General features: G+C 41.5%; 1 protein-coding gene across 1 annotated transcript in view; it reads right to left on the reverse strand.

The window, feature by feature from the left end:
• Positions 1-1051: 1051 nt before the first annotated feature.
• The window catches only part of LOC139290223 (alpha-1,6-mannosylglycoprotein 6-beta-N-acetylglucosaminyltransferase B-like), a 102133-nt gene continuing 86800 nt past the window's right edge, over positions 1052-16384 (reverse strand). The window contains exons 10-18 of the mRNA XM_070911930.1: positions 12653-12786; positions 11291-11421; positions 10443-10448; positions 7962-8120; positions 7571-7717; positions 6893-7009; positions 3719-3793; positions 2489-2775; positions 1052-1253 (exon numbers count right to left, since the gene is read on the reverse strand). Coding sequence (XP_070768031.1) covers positions 1052-1253; positions 2489-2775; positions 3719-3793; positions 6893-7009; positions 7571-7717; positions 7962-8120; positions 10443-10448; positions 11291-11421; positions 12653-12786 — 1258 coding nt within the window. The remainder of the gene's footprint in view (positions 1254-2488; positions 2776-3718; positions 3794-6892; positions 7010-7570; positions 7718-7961; positions 8121-10442; positions 10449-11290; positions 11422-12652; positions 12787-16384) is intronic.

The raw sequence follows: 16384 nt of genomic DNA on the forward strand, positions 1-16384 counted from the left end.
CGACAGTCGGACGGATTGATCGAAATCCAGATGAATGCAACGGTGGGAGGATTGTGACAGATGGGTGTAGGAGCAAGAAGAGAAGAAACACTCGAGCTTAAAAGGATAGGAAGGAACTGAGTAAAAAACAGACGCAACATAAAACTCACCTCAACACTTTGATCCAATTGGATTTTTTTATTTTATGATTTTTTCCCCATCATAAAGCCCAGAGGACTCTTTAAAAATCCAGTTGAGAGCTCTAAAGGCTTATTTATTGAAAAATAATCTTGTACCCTTTATCTTTGTCCTCTGTACTCTCCCTCCTTTCTTTTCGTGACCAGAGATGATTGAATTGACCGATGTTGCCTCGGACTTGGGGTGCAGTCTGATAAATGACTCTGTCCATCATTGGAGGAGGGGAGAAATATCGAGGGAGATAACCTGGTTGTCCATCATCCTTTGTCCAAGTGCAGAGAGGAGATTGGATATTGACCCGAGGTTGCCTTCTTCAAGCCAAGATATTTGAAGACTCTGTCAAGGAATGACACTATAGTCCAATACTGAGTTTCTCTGCCATCACACTCTTCTTCAAGTGTATATTTTCCACCTTAAAACCCCCGTCGAGAAGCAGTTCCAAAAAAATTAAATGTTGTGTGATATCACTGGCCAACATCTTGTACAAACTATTATCCTGTAGTCGGAGGGTTAATGTGAAAGTGTGTTGGTGAGTTATAAGGCCTTTGCCCCTGGTAATGGTAATGACACCTGGTATCATTGGAGCCCTGTTCTACCTTACTGCTTTTTATCTCCAGGAAGTTACAGTATAACAGCTGTTATAACAACAACAGCCAACCAAAATCCTCACTTACAACCTGGCAGCTATTCAGGCCTCTTCAAATCCATGCATGCCTGTTCCTCATCATCCTACATTTTACCGTTTTGGGGGAAAGCTGCCTCTCTGCACCATCAGGTAATTTGTCACAGCTCTACACCCGTTCTGGCCTGCGGGTGGCCTTTTCCCCTGCCAATCTGTGTCTAATTCTTTTGTGTCTGTCCTTCACGTGCACCGTCATTGTAGACAGTCTCTGCACAGCGCCACCTGGCCATGGCGGAAGTCCCTGCAGGGGCAAAGACGTCTGTATTTGGGGGAGTGCCCTGCACAGCTGAAGAGGAGGGGTTCCCGCTGGAGGCCGCACTCCCGCCGCACCACAGAGAAGGCTGGGAGGATGTGGTTGATCTCGGAGTCTACCACCTCGCACTGCACCTCCAACCTAAGGGTTGAAACAGAGGGCAAGAGGTCTGTATGTACCCTAAAATAACAGTTCACTGGGTTTCATCACAGGGAAAATGTTCTTGGCGTGTTCTTCAAAGGATAACTTAGAAACTTAGAAAATACAGCTACAAAAGTTATTTTTAATTGAGACAAGTAACAGGAAAGTGGAATAGGCATAACCTCAAAATAAATGGAACACAGGAGACAGGAAAAGAGAGAGAGATTTCATCACTTTCATCACACAACGGATGCCAATTTATAAAGAGACTGAAGAAATTTTGTGGAGAAGCGACAAGGAAGTTGGAAAAACTGTGAGGCAGGTATGAGATGCCAGTGTGAGAAAGATAACTTGTGACAGAAAACAGAACTGAACTACGAGGAAGAGTAACAGAACAGAAACAAAGGAGAGCGGCACTGTAAACCGAGACAGACAGAAGAGAAGTAAACACAAAAGATACTTGGAGGATGAAACATGAGCAAAGAATAAGAGCTGAAAGCAGTCAGGAGGGGGAAGTTAGGAGGAGAGTCTCAAACACCGGCAGGCTTTCAGTCTCAGAGCTCCAGTAAAGGCAGCGTCTGAAACTTCAGTTTCTGGTCCAACTGCCTGCAGCTGGTACAGTAAACTAAATAAATACCTGGTGAGATTCAGCCTCACCTGTTCTCAGTGTCAACTAATATAAGAGAAGTTATCCATCCAGGCAGTGCAGAAATACATAGTGGGTTTAGATGCTATCACTTGTGTAGATGAAGTCTAACCACCAGGAGCCTTTTAGATACAGAGCCATTGTTTTTTTTTGTGCTGAAAGAGAAAAAAAATAACCCAAAATTGCTTGTTTTTTTTCCAATTTGTATTTATATTCCATGTAGACATGATTGACAGCGTTTTCACCACAGATGTTCTTCTTGAAGAAGAGCTGAGAAAGGGAGTACACCGGTATATAGAGAGGATTTGTCGAACCATCATCGTCATTATCATGATTTTGTGGGCAGGACAAATGTCCAAAGACTGTGACTGAGGAATTCAAATGTTACTGTATGAAAACATATCAACACATGACGTATTTAATGGTAGAAATTGAATCTCTTCTTGCTTCAGGGATCTGTCTCTGTGTAAACTGAAGGAGTGGTGTACATGGGTAAAGAAAGGTCGCTTGTTGGGACTAAACTTTCCATTAAAGTTTGGTTGACAGACAGCAAGTTTGTACGTATGGACATTACTTCAGGCTGACTTACCCACGCAGGGCCTCTTTGTTGTTGATGAAGCGGAAGTGAGCAGGCTCACAGATGAAACCAGTTGAATGGCACGCCTCCACACAGGACTGCCCCTCTTGAGATACAAGCAGCCTGAGGGAGCTGAGCGGAGGCCAGGCAGGCGGAGCCGTCACATTGGACGCCCAGCCAAGGGCTGTGGAATTGGGCAGGGGCACAAACAGAGGTCCTGTAGAGGTCCTGCTACCACCAGCAGACCCCTGCCTGGAGAGGTTGGCTGGAACGAAGGGAGGCTCTGTGGCACAGAAATCCTAGAGGGGAAAGATATGGTGGCATTAGTTGTGCAATCATATTGTTGTGGCAGACTGAGAATGTGTCTTTTATTATGTTTATAGGCTGAATAGTGATGCAGGTTAGGTTTTAAGACAATTTTAGGTAATTAATAAGTCTATTCACTGCTGGGTGGGTGTGCCTGTGGTTGGTGTGGCAGCGATTTAAAAAAAGTTCAACCCTCGTCAACTAATATGGCACCGGCGTAAGGGTTATTGGCCGGTTTATGAGGGCAGCAGCAGCAACTTCTCGCTGTCTGAAGATGCTAATTTAGCCAGCCTTAGCTGCTACAGCATGCCAGTGTATCATTATTACTAATGTATATGTGCTGACAAATACGTTTCCTTTCGTACAGTAGTGAATAAATTAAATAAAAACACTATATAAAGCACAAATGATGACCGACTGTAAGCACTGGTCTCAAGCCAAGAGTATAAATGCTGCAGTAGCAAATTTCTGTGTCGAAACCAGCTGCCAGTCAGGAGCAGACACAGGTTGCTGAGAGACTCTCTGCAGTTTGTCAGACATCTACTGTGGGATTATTAAAAAAAAGTCCTCCAGTCCTCCATCATCATCGTGCCCACATTCCTGCTCTTTCTCCTGACTCATCCCTCCTCATTAGTGTCAGTAGACCTTCTGCTTTAGAGCCCGAGGGCAGATATGTGGTTTGTAATGAGAGTTAGCATGTAGATTCATCACAGTCCACATACAAGGAGTACACTGGAGACACTGACACACACACACACACATGAGCAGAGATACACTGTGTTCTGGGTTTTGAATGCACACAATGATGAAATACTGAGCAGAGTGGGGAGTTTGAGAGTGTATGTATGAGAGAGAGAGACGAGTGACTAAAACAGAGAATCTCCGCATGTGTGTGTGTTTTGTACATTTGTGGGCTGGACATGGACTGAACCTCACCTGATGCTGTATGTAGGAATGCACTCTCTCCAGCATCCCCTCACAGGTGTACTCATAAGGCAGATACGGCTCAACCTGAAAATCACACACAGAAACAGTTCTTTCCTCATTATTATTTCCATATTATTTTGCACATATTAAAGAGTACTTTATTTAGCCGTTACTCCATTGTTCACACTAATTGCAATAAATTGTCTCTTCTCCTTGTTAATTTCAGCAGGATGAATGTTTCTATTGTCAGATTTCTGTGAGGCCTAATAACAGTGTGTCATTGCTTGGAAACTCATTAGGCTTTATTTGCATACCAATAGATCATCCCCTGCTGTGATGTGCCGGTTTTATAACTAAAGAACACTTTTGATTGGCCTAATTAGAGATGAGCTGGAAACACTATATATATATATATATATATATATTCTTTTGTGTTTTCTCGCTAATACCAACATGTTCAATACACGCTGACAAACTGTCTGACACAAAACTGGATGAAAAATGGCTGCCTGGATTAATACAAATCGAATTAGCCGATATACAAAACTGCTTTATGTTGTTGATATCAGCGTAAAAATGCTAATTAAAGCTCCATGAACGACTTAAAAGAAGTTACAAAAGTGTGCGAAAGACTTTTCTCCACGTTTAAAGGCTCGCACCAGACTTCAGAGAGATCGAAGTGGCATGTCTTTAGACCTGCCTTTGCAAATGATACACGACTCACTAAATTGCATTTCCAATCTGAAATCAAAGCAGTCTAATGTTCAACCATGTGTGAAATCAGACTTGGCCCATTTCAAGTGAAAACCACTGAGAAGCAAGTATGCAGGGACGATGCAATTTAAAAAGTTACGCACACTGCAAATCTGATCAAAGCCTTATGTTAATATACTTTGTAAGCTGGAGCAGAAAGTAAACACGTGGACAGGAGGGACCGACACACAACAATCTACTGTAACAGAGTTCCTGTGTTTCTTTCTGCTGCTTTCCTCGTTCAGCTTTACTGAAGGCAGATAGTAATTTACTGTAAGCAACTGCAGCAAAGATTGTGCATAGGTCTTCCACTACAAACAACAGGTCAGAGGGAAGGAGGGAGAAAGATTGAACTGAAAAATACAGAGACAGAGAGGAGGAACAGAGGAAGTGAAGGGAATAACAATCAAGGATGAGAAAGAAAGAAGGAAAAACACAAAGAAAGGGATGAAGAAAGGATTTATTGGAACATGAGGACTTGTCAGCCAGCCAGAGATTGCTTTGTCCTGCATGACTGAACATGAGCCTCTGCCACACACACACACACACACACACACACACACACACACACACACACACACACACACACACACACACACAGAATGGCTGTAATGTGCAGGCTCTGTGTGCCTGATCTGTGCAATTTCAGTGTCTCTCCAAATCTGGTTATGTTGTGTTTGGATAAATGCAAAGAGAGGAATATTAACTGTGTGTGTTTGCTGGGACATTGTGCCTCCAGTGAAGGGTGAACGGGTCCATCAGCTCTCTGACAGTGCAGACGGAGGCAGAGCAGTCAGCCAGTGCTGCTGAACTGTAGCTTGTCTGACAACACAGACACGACGCAGAGATGAGCGCACACACACACACACACACACACACGCACACACATACGCACACACACACACACACACACACACACACACACACACACACACACACACACACCACTACAGATATCACCTTTCCTCTAATCTCCATGCACACTGCTTCTAATCTGCTAAAGGCACAAACTATTACAGAACATTTAAAGGATCATTCAGACAGCTGTCTTCGTGCTGATCTCTCAGTGCTCTTCAAGCAGATGGGGACTGATGCTTTGTTGGAGCGTTACTGTGAAAGAAATAACGCCAAAGCCATATTTCCAAATTAATTCCACTCGTGTGATGACATTTGGCAACAGCATCATATGCAATGAGCATGATTTCTTAAGATGTAAATATCAGATCTAAAAATAACTTCAACTGGACAGCCAAGGTAAACACATCTCCTGTTAGCTTTGTGTTCGCAGTGACAAAAGGCACATTTCTTTCTGCAATATCCATGTGTGGGTGAACTGCTTGAGACAATGCTTACTCTACATAGTTGTTTGTACCTTCTATGTTTTTCAGGTTACATAGCCATGTGCAGAATAGTGATGTCTCATTCAAAGTGTCCATTTCATGCACTTGATGCACCTGCAATGTTAACCATTGTAAATATTACTTTGAGTTTGAGATATAAAAGGTTTTTGCTGTACTTATTTTAGAGTGCAAATGTGCCTGGTTGGCACATCAGTCTTCCATTTTAATGAGAACAGAAAGCTTTCGTAAACCATGCGGATGTTTAGTCGATCTGGGCCTCCAGACTCCCTCTCCATCTTTCTGTTTCTCTGTCTGTATGTTCATCTCTCTCTCTCTCTCTCTCTCTCTCTCTATTCTTTTCCAATTTTCTCCCCCTTTGTCGTACTTTCCAGAAAGATTTAATCTCCCACGTTTGACTCCTTAATTAACCTCTCTCCCACTCTTGGCTGTTCCTAGCATCCTCATATTCTCTATCAGCCCACATTTCCTGTGTGGAAAAGTTCACCACTCTGCAATATCAGACTGCTACCTACATACTGGCAAAGTCACTCTGGGAAAACTCCACTGTGGCAAAGCTACTGTGTCGTTGTATGAAAGTTTAAAAAAAACCCTTTATAAAGCTCACAGTGACAACAAGAGGTCCAGAACTTTCCATGAAGGCAAAGGAAAGCAAAAACCATAAACACTAGAAAACAGAACAAGGGCATCTATAAATCAAACCTCACTGAGTAAAAGAATAGAGTGGTTTATTACCACGACTGCATACATACTTTTTATTATTGTTTAGCTTCTTATTTCATGCCACATCAGGGAACTGACAGGGTTGTATCCTTCTCATCATATGAGAAGATTCTGGTTTGTAATACTGGACACAGTGAAAGATCAAAACATTTGTGCTTTTATGTTTTTTCTGTGGATACTATCCCCCAGTATTCGTATTCAAATCAACAAGGATGATTTCATGTGGTATCAACGCAAAACATCTGAGTGATGAGTGATTTGACTGAAGGAGAAAAGCTTTTCTATTTCAATTTAATGTCATTGCCTGACGGCTTAGCTGGAGAGACACAACGTAAAAGTGTAAGAGTACCTTGGTCCTCATGATTTCCCTGATGGCAGAGTCAAACTCCTGGGAGTTGTTGTAGTCCACTGTCATAACGTGAGGTCTGCCGATGTACTGCTCTGCATACGGGTGTTGGGAGGACACCTTCCCAAAAAACATATAGGGTATACAGTAAGAGCTCTATATGTCTAAAACAAATGTCTTAAACAGCCGTAAAGGGTCATTGTGGGGAGTCAGATCATCTTGCCCATTCTTAACTTTTCTTTAAAAGGATGAGGATGCTGTCATTAAATGATTGTATTAAATGCCTTTCATCAATGATTTACAATATGATTTTAAAATAAATGAAAATATTTATTATAAAACCTGGGGAATTTCTCGCAGGCTAGCATGTCAGCTATTCGTAGCATTTTTAAGATGTTCCTCTCAGGGCTATAAAGAACGCACTGAAGAATGTATTGCAAGAAAAGTTGTGTGCACAATCATTAGCAGCATCATAGATCTTGTTATTGTAGGAACGCCATGTTCCAGCCTCTTATCAAGCACTAACATGTGCTGTCTGCACCTACAGTTTGTGCCAGTTCTTTTAAAGGATCTAATGATGAATAAAGTTACTTGGCAACTTGGCGGGTAGAGAAAACCACAGTGGCCAAAATATTCTCATCAGTGACTGACGGTGGGGAGTAATGAACATAATGAGCTTACCTCTCTAGAAGTGGGCTTGCCTCTGAAAAACTCGTGATTGAGTGAGCTGTGAGGTGGGTGGAACTTGGGCTGCAGGAAGATGCAGCCATTGGCTATTGCTTCCAGAGGAGCTGGGCCTTCGTAGGGGAAACCGAAGCCAATGAAGAGCTAGAAAAACAAAATCGGAGCGTTAATTTGTAAATATGGTAACTAACTACAATGTGTTTTTATATCACTTATTGTAATGTATTGTGCGTGTGCCAAAATCAGTATCCGGGTGAGGAGAAGTAGGTAGTGTGACCCCACGAGAAAGACCGAACTGAAGCTGCAGACGAAGAGTCTGTGTGTCCAGCAGTGAGTTCAGCAGATACATTTAGTATGTATGTCGGTAATGTTTTCTTCAGTGACTTGCCTTGGCCTTGCGCAGCAGTTGCTGCAGCTCATGCTGGGGTAGCAGGCCGTGGTTCTTCACAAAGGCCGGGACCTCCGGGGGTCTCTGGGTCTCATAGTACACTGTGCCGTGGACCTCCATGTACCTGTGGAGAATCTGCAGGAAACCTTCCTTACCCTGCTGGGAGAGGAGGGGAAAAGGAAGGGTTGGGGCGATCGAGGGCATAGGGTGAAGAGAGGAGGGTGTTTGGAAAAACAGTGTGTCAGAAAAGAACTGCATAGAGAAGAATATGATTAAAGAATTTGTGCCCAAGTACAGTGTGCTGTGTTTGTTTTGTCTGTGATCTTTGTGTGAGCTGTCTGCTGTCTGTGTGCGTAGCTGTCAGCCTTTGGTGCCAGTATGTTTGTATGTTTTATATTTTTCAGGTCTTTTCCATAAAGATTTCTGGCCACAAAAAAATGCAACAGGAAACAGGAAAACTCCTCTCTTTTCCTCTTCCTTCACTTGGAAACAAAAAAACAATTTGCAATCAAGTCATTGTTTAGTAAGAAGTGGGACAGATACAACCTGGTTACTCTCAGCAGGTTAAACTGCTGTTCTCTCATCTCCTTCTCTTCATGATTACTTGTATTTTAATATAACTGAACTCAGCATTGAGTCGTTCTTAGTGACATTTGTCTGTTTCTATTGTCAGACAAGTGAATAAATAATACATGATACCTAATTCCTGTGCTGTGCATTGAGACAGCGATCAAATCTCTTTTTTATGCTCTCTGATAACATAATCATACAGAAAAAAATGTGGCCTAAGTGTGTATGGATGTGGCCTACGTATCTTTTATGTATTATGCCATCTACTGTGAGAGTGTGTTTTTTTGGTGGGTATGAGAGTCCTACCAAAAAAACAAGTCCTGTTGAAATTCAGAGTTGACTAGACTGACACAGCAGTAGGCTTACTTCTGTCCCTAATCCCTGAACTCGCATCTGTTGCTTACTGTTTTTATTTTTATTTTCAAGACACCTACTGGATACACATTGGATATATGTACCCTTCTTAATATATTACCTAGAGAGGGGCTTCCTTCCTCACAGAATCTGGTATTAAAAGTAAAAGAAAACAAACATTTTGAACAGAAAAATAAAATGTCATTGAACTCAGTGCAGCTTTCAGCAGATCACCTTTACAAAATGACTGTGCTGGGGCTTGTGTGGGTTGTGAGAGGTGCGATTAAAGCATTACTTGCTCTTACTCGCTCTTACTCATAGCTGTGCATTCATCTCTGCTTATTTTTCTACAGAATATTAGCCAGGGGGGCACACTTTCAAAGTAAAAGTTGAACATAATGATTGGGAGAACAAAAACCAACCAGCATCAGTTAACAACCAAAACTGAATTGTGCGAATGGAGCGTAACCCTGGGCCAGAGTATTGACTGGCCGTCCGGTGTTAAGCAGCTTACTGTATCCCTGTACTGTGGTGTGGCCCCCCCCCCCAGCCGTAATTGGAGGCTGTAGCGATCGATAGCTTCCTCTGTGAGGATTTTCCCAGCCAATTAGGAGATTAGCTCAAGCGCTAAGTGCAGCAGACAACATGAATTAGCAGAAGGAGAAACACAGGCGTGGAAGAGTACAGATTCCATAACCTGCAGCTATCTCTCTCTCTCTCTCTCTCTCTCTCTCTCTCTGTGTGTGTGTGTGTGTGACCAAGATAACTCTCTCATGTTGCATTGATTTAGGACTGCTGTTTTTTTTTTATCCCTAACCTAATTTCTTGTAATGGAAATTCAAGAAACCTGTTTATAGTAAATCAACATGTAACATGTACGATGACAAATAGAAAGCATATTTGCTGAGCTTCACTGTTGCTACGCCTTTATAGCTTTCTGTTCATGCCACATATGTTGCTTGTAAAAGGAAGCAGTGGCAGATTGACCACATGATATTCTTGTTCATTTTGGACACAATGGATGCTTGATTTCAGACAGAGGCAGACAAAAGCAGGCTTCTCATTTGTAGCTCACTCTGTGACGACATAATAGCTATAAATAATGTGGGAGTCACTTGAAAAGAGCAACATCGTCACTAGTGCTGCATTGGCCACATTAGCCAAGCTTTGTTCTCAAAAGTTTCAGTTATAAGACACTGAACTGTTGTGTTAGAACACAAAACATCCTTCAAAAGACTGGCTGCCCCACCAGTCCTTGTGCCTTCTGACAAGTAAGAGGATAAAAAGATAATCACTGTTGTACATAAAACTCTGGAGGAGCGACGGCTGTCCCTATGAATGCTGTGGTGCATTTGAGTGTACTTGTGAAATTGTGACAAGTAGATTCTCATAAATCACTTTTCTGGATCCAAACCCGACAATTGTTGTGTTTGTATTAATGCTTGTGTGTATTTCTTCACATGTTAACATCTCGGAGTAATTTGTGCCTTTTTGCACATGTGTAAGTCTGTGAGATGGACATAACAGGAATACGAGGTGAAAGTAACGGGCTCTTACCTGAAGCTAATGGGCATCCAGCGAAAGAAAGAAAGAAAAAGACAGGAACATAAAATCAGATAAAAATGTAGATAAACAATACAACAATGTGGAAAACAAGGAAGAGAGAGGAGACAAAAAATACACATTACTGTACATTTTCTGCCTTTTTATCAGGCTTTTGCAGCTCATGTATTGTACTCCCCATCTCTGTTCTGTGCTTGTATCTTTCACAAGCCACAACTATAAAGAAATCCAGTGAATTGTATAGACAGCCGGTGGAAAGTAATGGCAGCAAACAACATCTTTATAATCATTTTAACAATGGAGGCACAACTGTGCCCCTCTGCAGTACACGTAGGAACAAGCAGACAGCTTTTGAGAGGAAAATTGCCCGTAAATTAAAGCTGTACAATTGTGTATATAGAGCTGCATGAAGCTGAGCTGTAATGGTGCAAACAGCGGGGTGTGCAAAATGCTTTTTCTGTTAACACTGCAGTCTATCGTGGGGGGCATTGTTTGTGTGTTTGTGTGTGTGAGTCTGCATGTGTCAACGCTGAAACACACAGCTGTATGAAAAACTCAAATTTGAACCTGAACTCATCTCCTTCTTGAATTTAACAGAGCAACACACAGTGAAACCTTTCCAGGTATGTGTGTGTTAGTGAGAGGTTTCTAAGTATATGCATGCAGGTGTAAAACATGTGCATCCATGCATTACAAGTATGCATTTGCAAGGCTGTATACCGTACACATACAAGAATATGTGCATGAGCACATGATTACATTATTTTGTACATTTGAGCGTATATTTGTTATTATAGATATTAAATGCTTTCATTTCGTGCATGCGATTTGTTTGTCGGTACCTTCCACATGCTGGCCTCTTTCCCGTACACTACAGCCATGTTGTTGACTTTGTTCTGCTGGATGCTCCTCTTCTCTGTCTCGTTCAGCTCCTCCGAAACAAAGCCCATGAATGAGTTGTCTGGTGTGTGAGCTGAATGTGTGTGTGTGTGTGTGAGTAGAAAGGAAAGGCAGGGTAGTAAGTAAAGAGGGACAGAACAAACACACAAAGAGAGAACAAGAGACGGGGAGAAAGAAAGGTTCATTGTGAGTGAGAGACGGAGAGGAAAGACGGGAAAAGAGCACACGCTTGTTTGCTTCAGTTCAAAGGCCAAGTCAGAGTGATTATTGGCTCCCTAAGTATTATAAACAGTGATTGTCATGAAGCCAGCTGCTGTTGGCTGTGTGAGGCTGAGGTGGTTACTAAGATGTACTGAAATGGATTTCCAAATGACTGACTGACTTTAAGTTTACATTATTAAAACCAACTATATTCATGATTTCACAGCTATTAACTCTCATGGAGTTATTTCTCCACACCAACTATTTACTGCATCCTCACAGTTAATGCCAACTTTTATTTTCTGCAGCATACATTCTGATATATTGAATAAAAGTAATAAATTATGGCTCCTGCGGCTCTCTGACAAGAAGCAGTTGATAATGGTTGAGTCAGCCATAACAGCTTAGGACAGTGTGGAACGTGGGCGTCTACAGCAGGCCACATATTGACGTTATGATGATCCTGCTGTTGAGCGCCAACTATAGCTGAGAGGGCACGACACTGTTGAGAACTGGATATGAGAGCAGAAGAAGACTTAAGTAGTTGATGTTTCTGTCAGGAGCAGCGAGGAGACAGACAACAACGAGGGCTTGGAGAACAGCAGATCAGACATATTGTGGAGCGTGAAACAGAAAAAGAAAAGCAAAGAAATAAAGAACAGATTCAGCTTGAAGGGACGCAAGAAGCTGTGCTGGTGCTGAAAATAGCTGCGTTAGACACATTACTCCAAATTAATGTGAACATTCAGCCAGACCTGTCAAAGAAAGTGAAAACATTGATTGGGAGTCATTTTATCATTTTTAGAATGACTCTCAAAACTGATGACAGATCTGTGTGTGTGTGTGACAGTTAAGAGTTTTGACTTTCATGTTTTGAAGTTATGAAATACAAATGCTTGAATTGTTGAGTGTTAGAAGATATGAAGATATAAAAGTTTCAAAAAATGTTTGCGCATCCTATTTATAATGTGATGTGTAAATCAATATTATCAGTTCTGTGAAGCAACCATTCCTATACTGACAGTGTGTATAGTGAGTCACACAAGACGAAAAACCAATGATATTAAGATTTTTCAGAATTAGAGAAGTGGTTTTGTTCTTACGGAACATGGTCATGTACTGCCTGGCGTTGAGGTTCCAGTAGCCCCAGTTGGTCCGGTAGCCGTGCAGCGTTGCATACTCCTCATGATTGTAAGCCGGCTCCGTCCCAAACGTGTCAATGACTCGGATATGACATCTGTAAAGACACAGAAAGCAAAACAAAATGTTTTAAACCCCCTATTCTATAAGCAGTACAGCAAAATTATTTCTAACAGAAAATAACATTCTATAATGTTGTTTTAAGGCAGCTATAAGTGTTAATTCATGTATTTGTCATCATCTATAACTTGATTGATGACACTGATGATGTAACATAACGTTAATCAATCATAATGATCTGTCATCATGACTTTTGAACACATTTATAAACAGTTTTAAACCTGCTTGTGAATGATTTGTACATGTGTAAGAAGAGTTAATAAATATGGTATAACACTGTAAATGATATGTAACTACAGTTATGTTGTACTGTGTAATCAAGCATTCAATAACTGTTTTACAAACCAGGTGTGGATGTTTCAATATGGAGAGATACAGAATGTCCTTTTATTTGCTTGAAAGTACATTATAAAGTATTAGTTAGTGTTTATATTCCTGCTAAATTGGGTTTGGTAACATTAAGTCTTTTGTGTGACTTTCTCTATCTCATTTTCCATGAAGTTAGTTAATGATTTAAATTGTATTATACACATTTTCTTAGGTGCAGCTGAATAAATGAGAAAGTGTCATTTCTTTTCCGAGCTTGGTGATCTCAGACAAATCTGAGCTCTGCCACACTTGCAGGATACAGCACACGGAGGGTCGTCCCAGGTGCTGACTGAATTACACGCTAGGTTTGCGCAGATTGTGAGCACAAACTGAATGCAAAGCACAGCATAAATTTGTCTTGCACTTTCAAGTTAGTAAATCCTGGCTCTGTGTGGTATCCAGCAGTTTGGCCTGCAAGTTGTCAAGTGCGGTGTGGGTGGTTTGACATGAAAATGAAAGGAATAAAAAAAAAAAACGTTTAATCACTTTGAGGTTTAGAGGCTGAAGTTGCGATAGGGTGCTGATAGGGTGTCCAGGTGAACGCTTAGTGGCACAGCGCTGACGCACTGAGGCTGTGCATCAGTGCACACAATACAATCATAGAGACATATACTGTGCGCACACACACACACACACACACACACACACACACACACACACACACACACAGAAAGCTTACTATGCCCTTGTCTATACCAGTGAGTGTGTTCAATCTGGCCAGTCTGTGAGCTCAGGGGGATTAACAAGAGCTAAAGGTGGCAGAGTCCACTTCCTCAGCTCAGAGACTCTTTCCTGGAAGATATTGTAAGTGTGTGTGTGTGTGTGTGAGAGTGTGTGTGTGTGTGTATGTGAGAAAGAGCGAAAGGAAAATAAATTTTCTTATCAATAAAGTCTCTTAACAGTACACCACTGGCCTTGTAGCTGCACACAGGTATCTATTTTTACATGCTAACATTCTCATATATTTAGCCATCTTGACTAAATGACGTTCAGTGTATTTCACTGTAGCCACTTTCCCCCAAACCTTGCTTGTCCTTCATTTTAGTTAGCGGTTTTCAATATTTCCTGGAATTGAAACTGCAACAACGGGCCATGAAGTTGTTGCTTTCAAATAAATATGTACAAATTGACAAACATCTAATTAGAGATGGGTACAGGAATTGTTCTTTTGAGACTCTTAAAAGGACAGGCTGTTATTACATTGATACACTGGTATGGTAAAATGGTTAGATATCATTATGAATTGATTATTACAAAATGATTTGTCTTGTCTTCTTACTACATTGTGTTTGGACTGCGTCTTCATTATTAGATGCTTCTCCATCATTCTGAACAGAGTTGGCAGAAGTCTGGACACACATTGAATAATGTAAGGGGAAAATGTGTGTGATGAACTGTAAAAAGGTAACAATATTTGCACTGCAATGCAATATTTCAAACTTTTAAGGATATCTGTATGTTCTGCCTCTCCACAGATTACATTTTTAAGGCTCAAACTTTACAGTAAAAGCAGCAAAAGGCAGCAAGGCTATAAGCCATCAGCTGTCTCAGTCCCGTGACTTTCACGTCATAACAGGTTTGCAACAAATTCCTCACTCAAATACAGCATGTTTTATTGTTATTCTCTTTTATGGTCTATTGAAGTTGCTCACAGTGGAGAAATTGGTTTCCCTGTTCGATGATAGATTTCTTACTGTATACTTGTTGGATATTGGTGCAAATGGTGGTTGCACTTTGATTCTTATAAGCTGACAGCTATAAAAAAAAATATTATTACATTCTTTTATTATAGCTGCACTGGAAATATCTGGATGTGATGCCATGTTTTCTATATTTGAGGCACTCATCCCCTTGAATGAGCAACGTTCTCAACAGTGCTGAAGTGTTAACTCTGATTTTTTTTCTTTGTAGAACCACCAGTGTATTGCAAGTCTTGTGTATCACCCACTTACAAACAAGATAAAAATTGCTGGCTCTCTAACCTTCAATCTTCACAATTTGATTTCCTAGAACATGATTTAACTTTGCATTCAGGCATCTGTTGCACTTAAAGACAGGGTCCTTGGGTGAGTGCATAGATATTTTCAGGAGCTTTCATGCAGCAAACAAAAATATTCCTCCATTACAGATCATTACAGTCTTGTTTGACACAATGTGACACCCCAATCTTGTGTGACACTTCTCTGATATTTCTGTCAATGACTGCAGTGATATATCTCGGAAAGGAGCTTATAGAAACAGTCTTATCTGCAAGAGACAGTAAAAAAACCTGCACTTATCTGTGCAACCTTGTTTTGAGGTACTAAGGATGAGATTCTATGGAAAATGTTGTGTGTCTATTTGTAAGGGTCACAGAGAGCTGACAATGAATTATTAATAACAAATGTTAGTTTCACTTGTCTCTGCCCTGTCTCCCGCTCTCCCTCTCGCCAACCTGCACTATCACATATCGCCAGCTCTGAAACGGTGAAAATGTTTCTGCCCACAGATAAGAGGTCCCGAAGGGAGGGAAAAAAGAAGGAGTGGAAGAAGAGGGGATAAACGGAGGAGTAGCTGAGCTGAATATCTATCGGGAGATCAGAGTATGGGGCTAATCTTGGTTAAACGGCTGCTCAGCAAGGCTCAACAGTCCTCCGGGGTGAGGGAGAATATGGGAGGGTGGTGTGTTGTCATCCACAGTTTCAGCTTTAGCTATGGGGAGTAAGAAAAACCTGGATTTCACTGGACAACAACAGACACTTTAAACTTTAATTTTAAGCTGTATTTTGTTATTATGCTTTAGCTGGCCCAACAAACAGTTAAAGAATAAATGCAGCCATCCATCAGCGACATGCTGAACTCAGGCAGAATCTTACTTACATGTAGAAAAGAAGTCCGCAACCTGGGTGTCATTCTGGACTCCACCCTCTCATTTCAGTCACTCAAATCCATCACCAAATCTCCTGCCTGCCACCTCAAAAACATCTCCAGACTCCGGCCATCACTCACACACTCTGTGGCTGAGACCATCGTCCACGCCTTCATCACCTCCCGTCTGGATTATTACAATTGAGTCCTGTACGGGGTACCCAGCAAAGCCCTGGACAGGCTCCAGTATGTGCAGAACTCAGTTGCCAGGGTTCTCACTCGCACCAAGCCATGGCAGCACAACCCCCCCCACCCTCATCCACCTTCACTAGCTCCTACAAAATCCTCCTCCTCACCTA

The sequence above is a fragment of the Enoplosus armatus genome, chromosome 2, assembly GCF_043641665.1.
Source record: "Enoplosus armatus isolate fEnoArm2 chromosome 2, fEnoArm2.hap1, whole genome shotgun sequence".
Lineage (NCBI taxonomy): Eukaryota > Metazoa > Chordata > Actinopteri > Centrarchiformes > Enoplosidae > Enoplosus > Enoplosus armatus.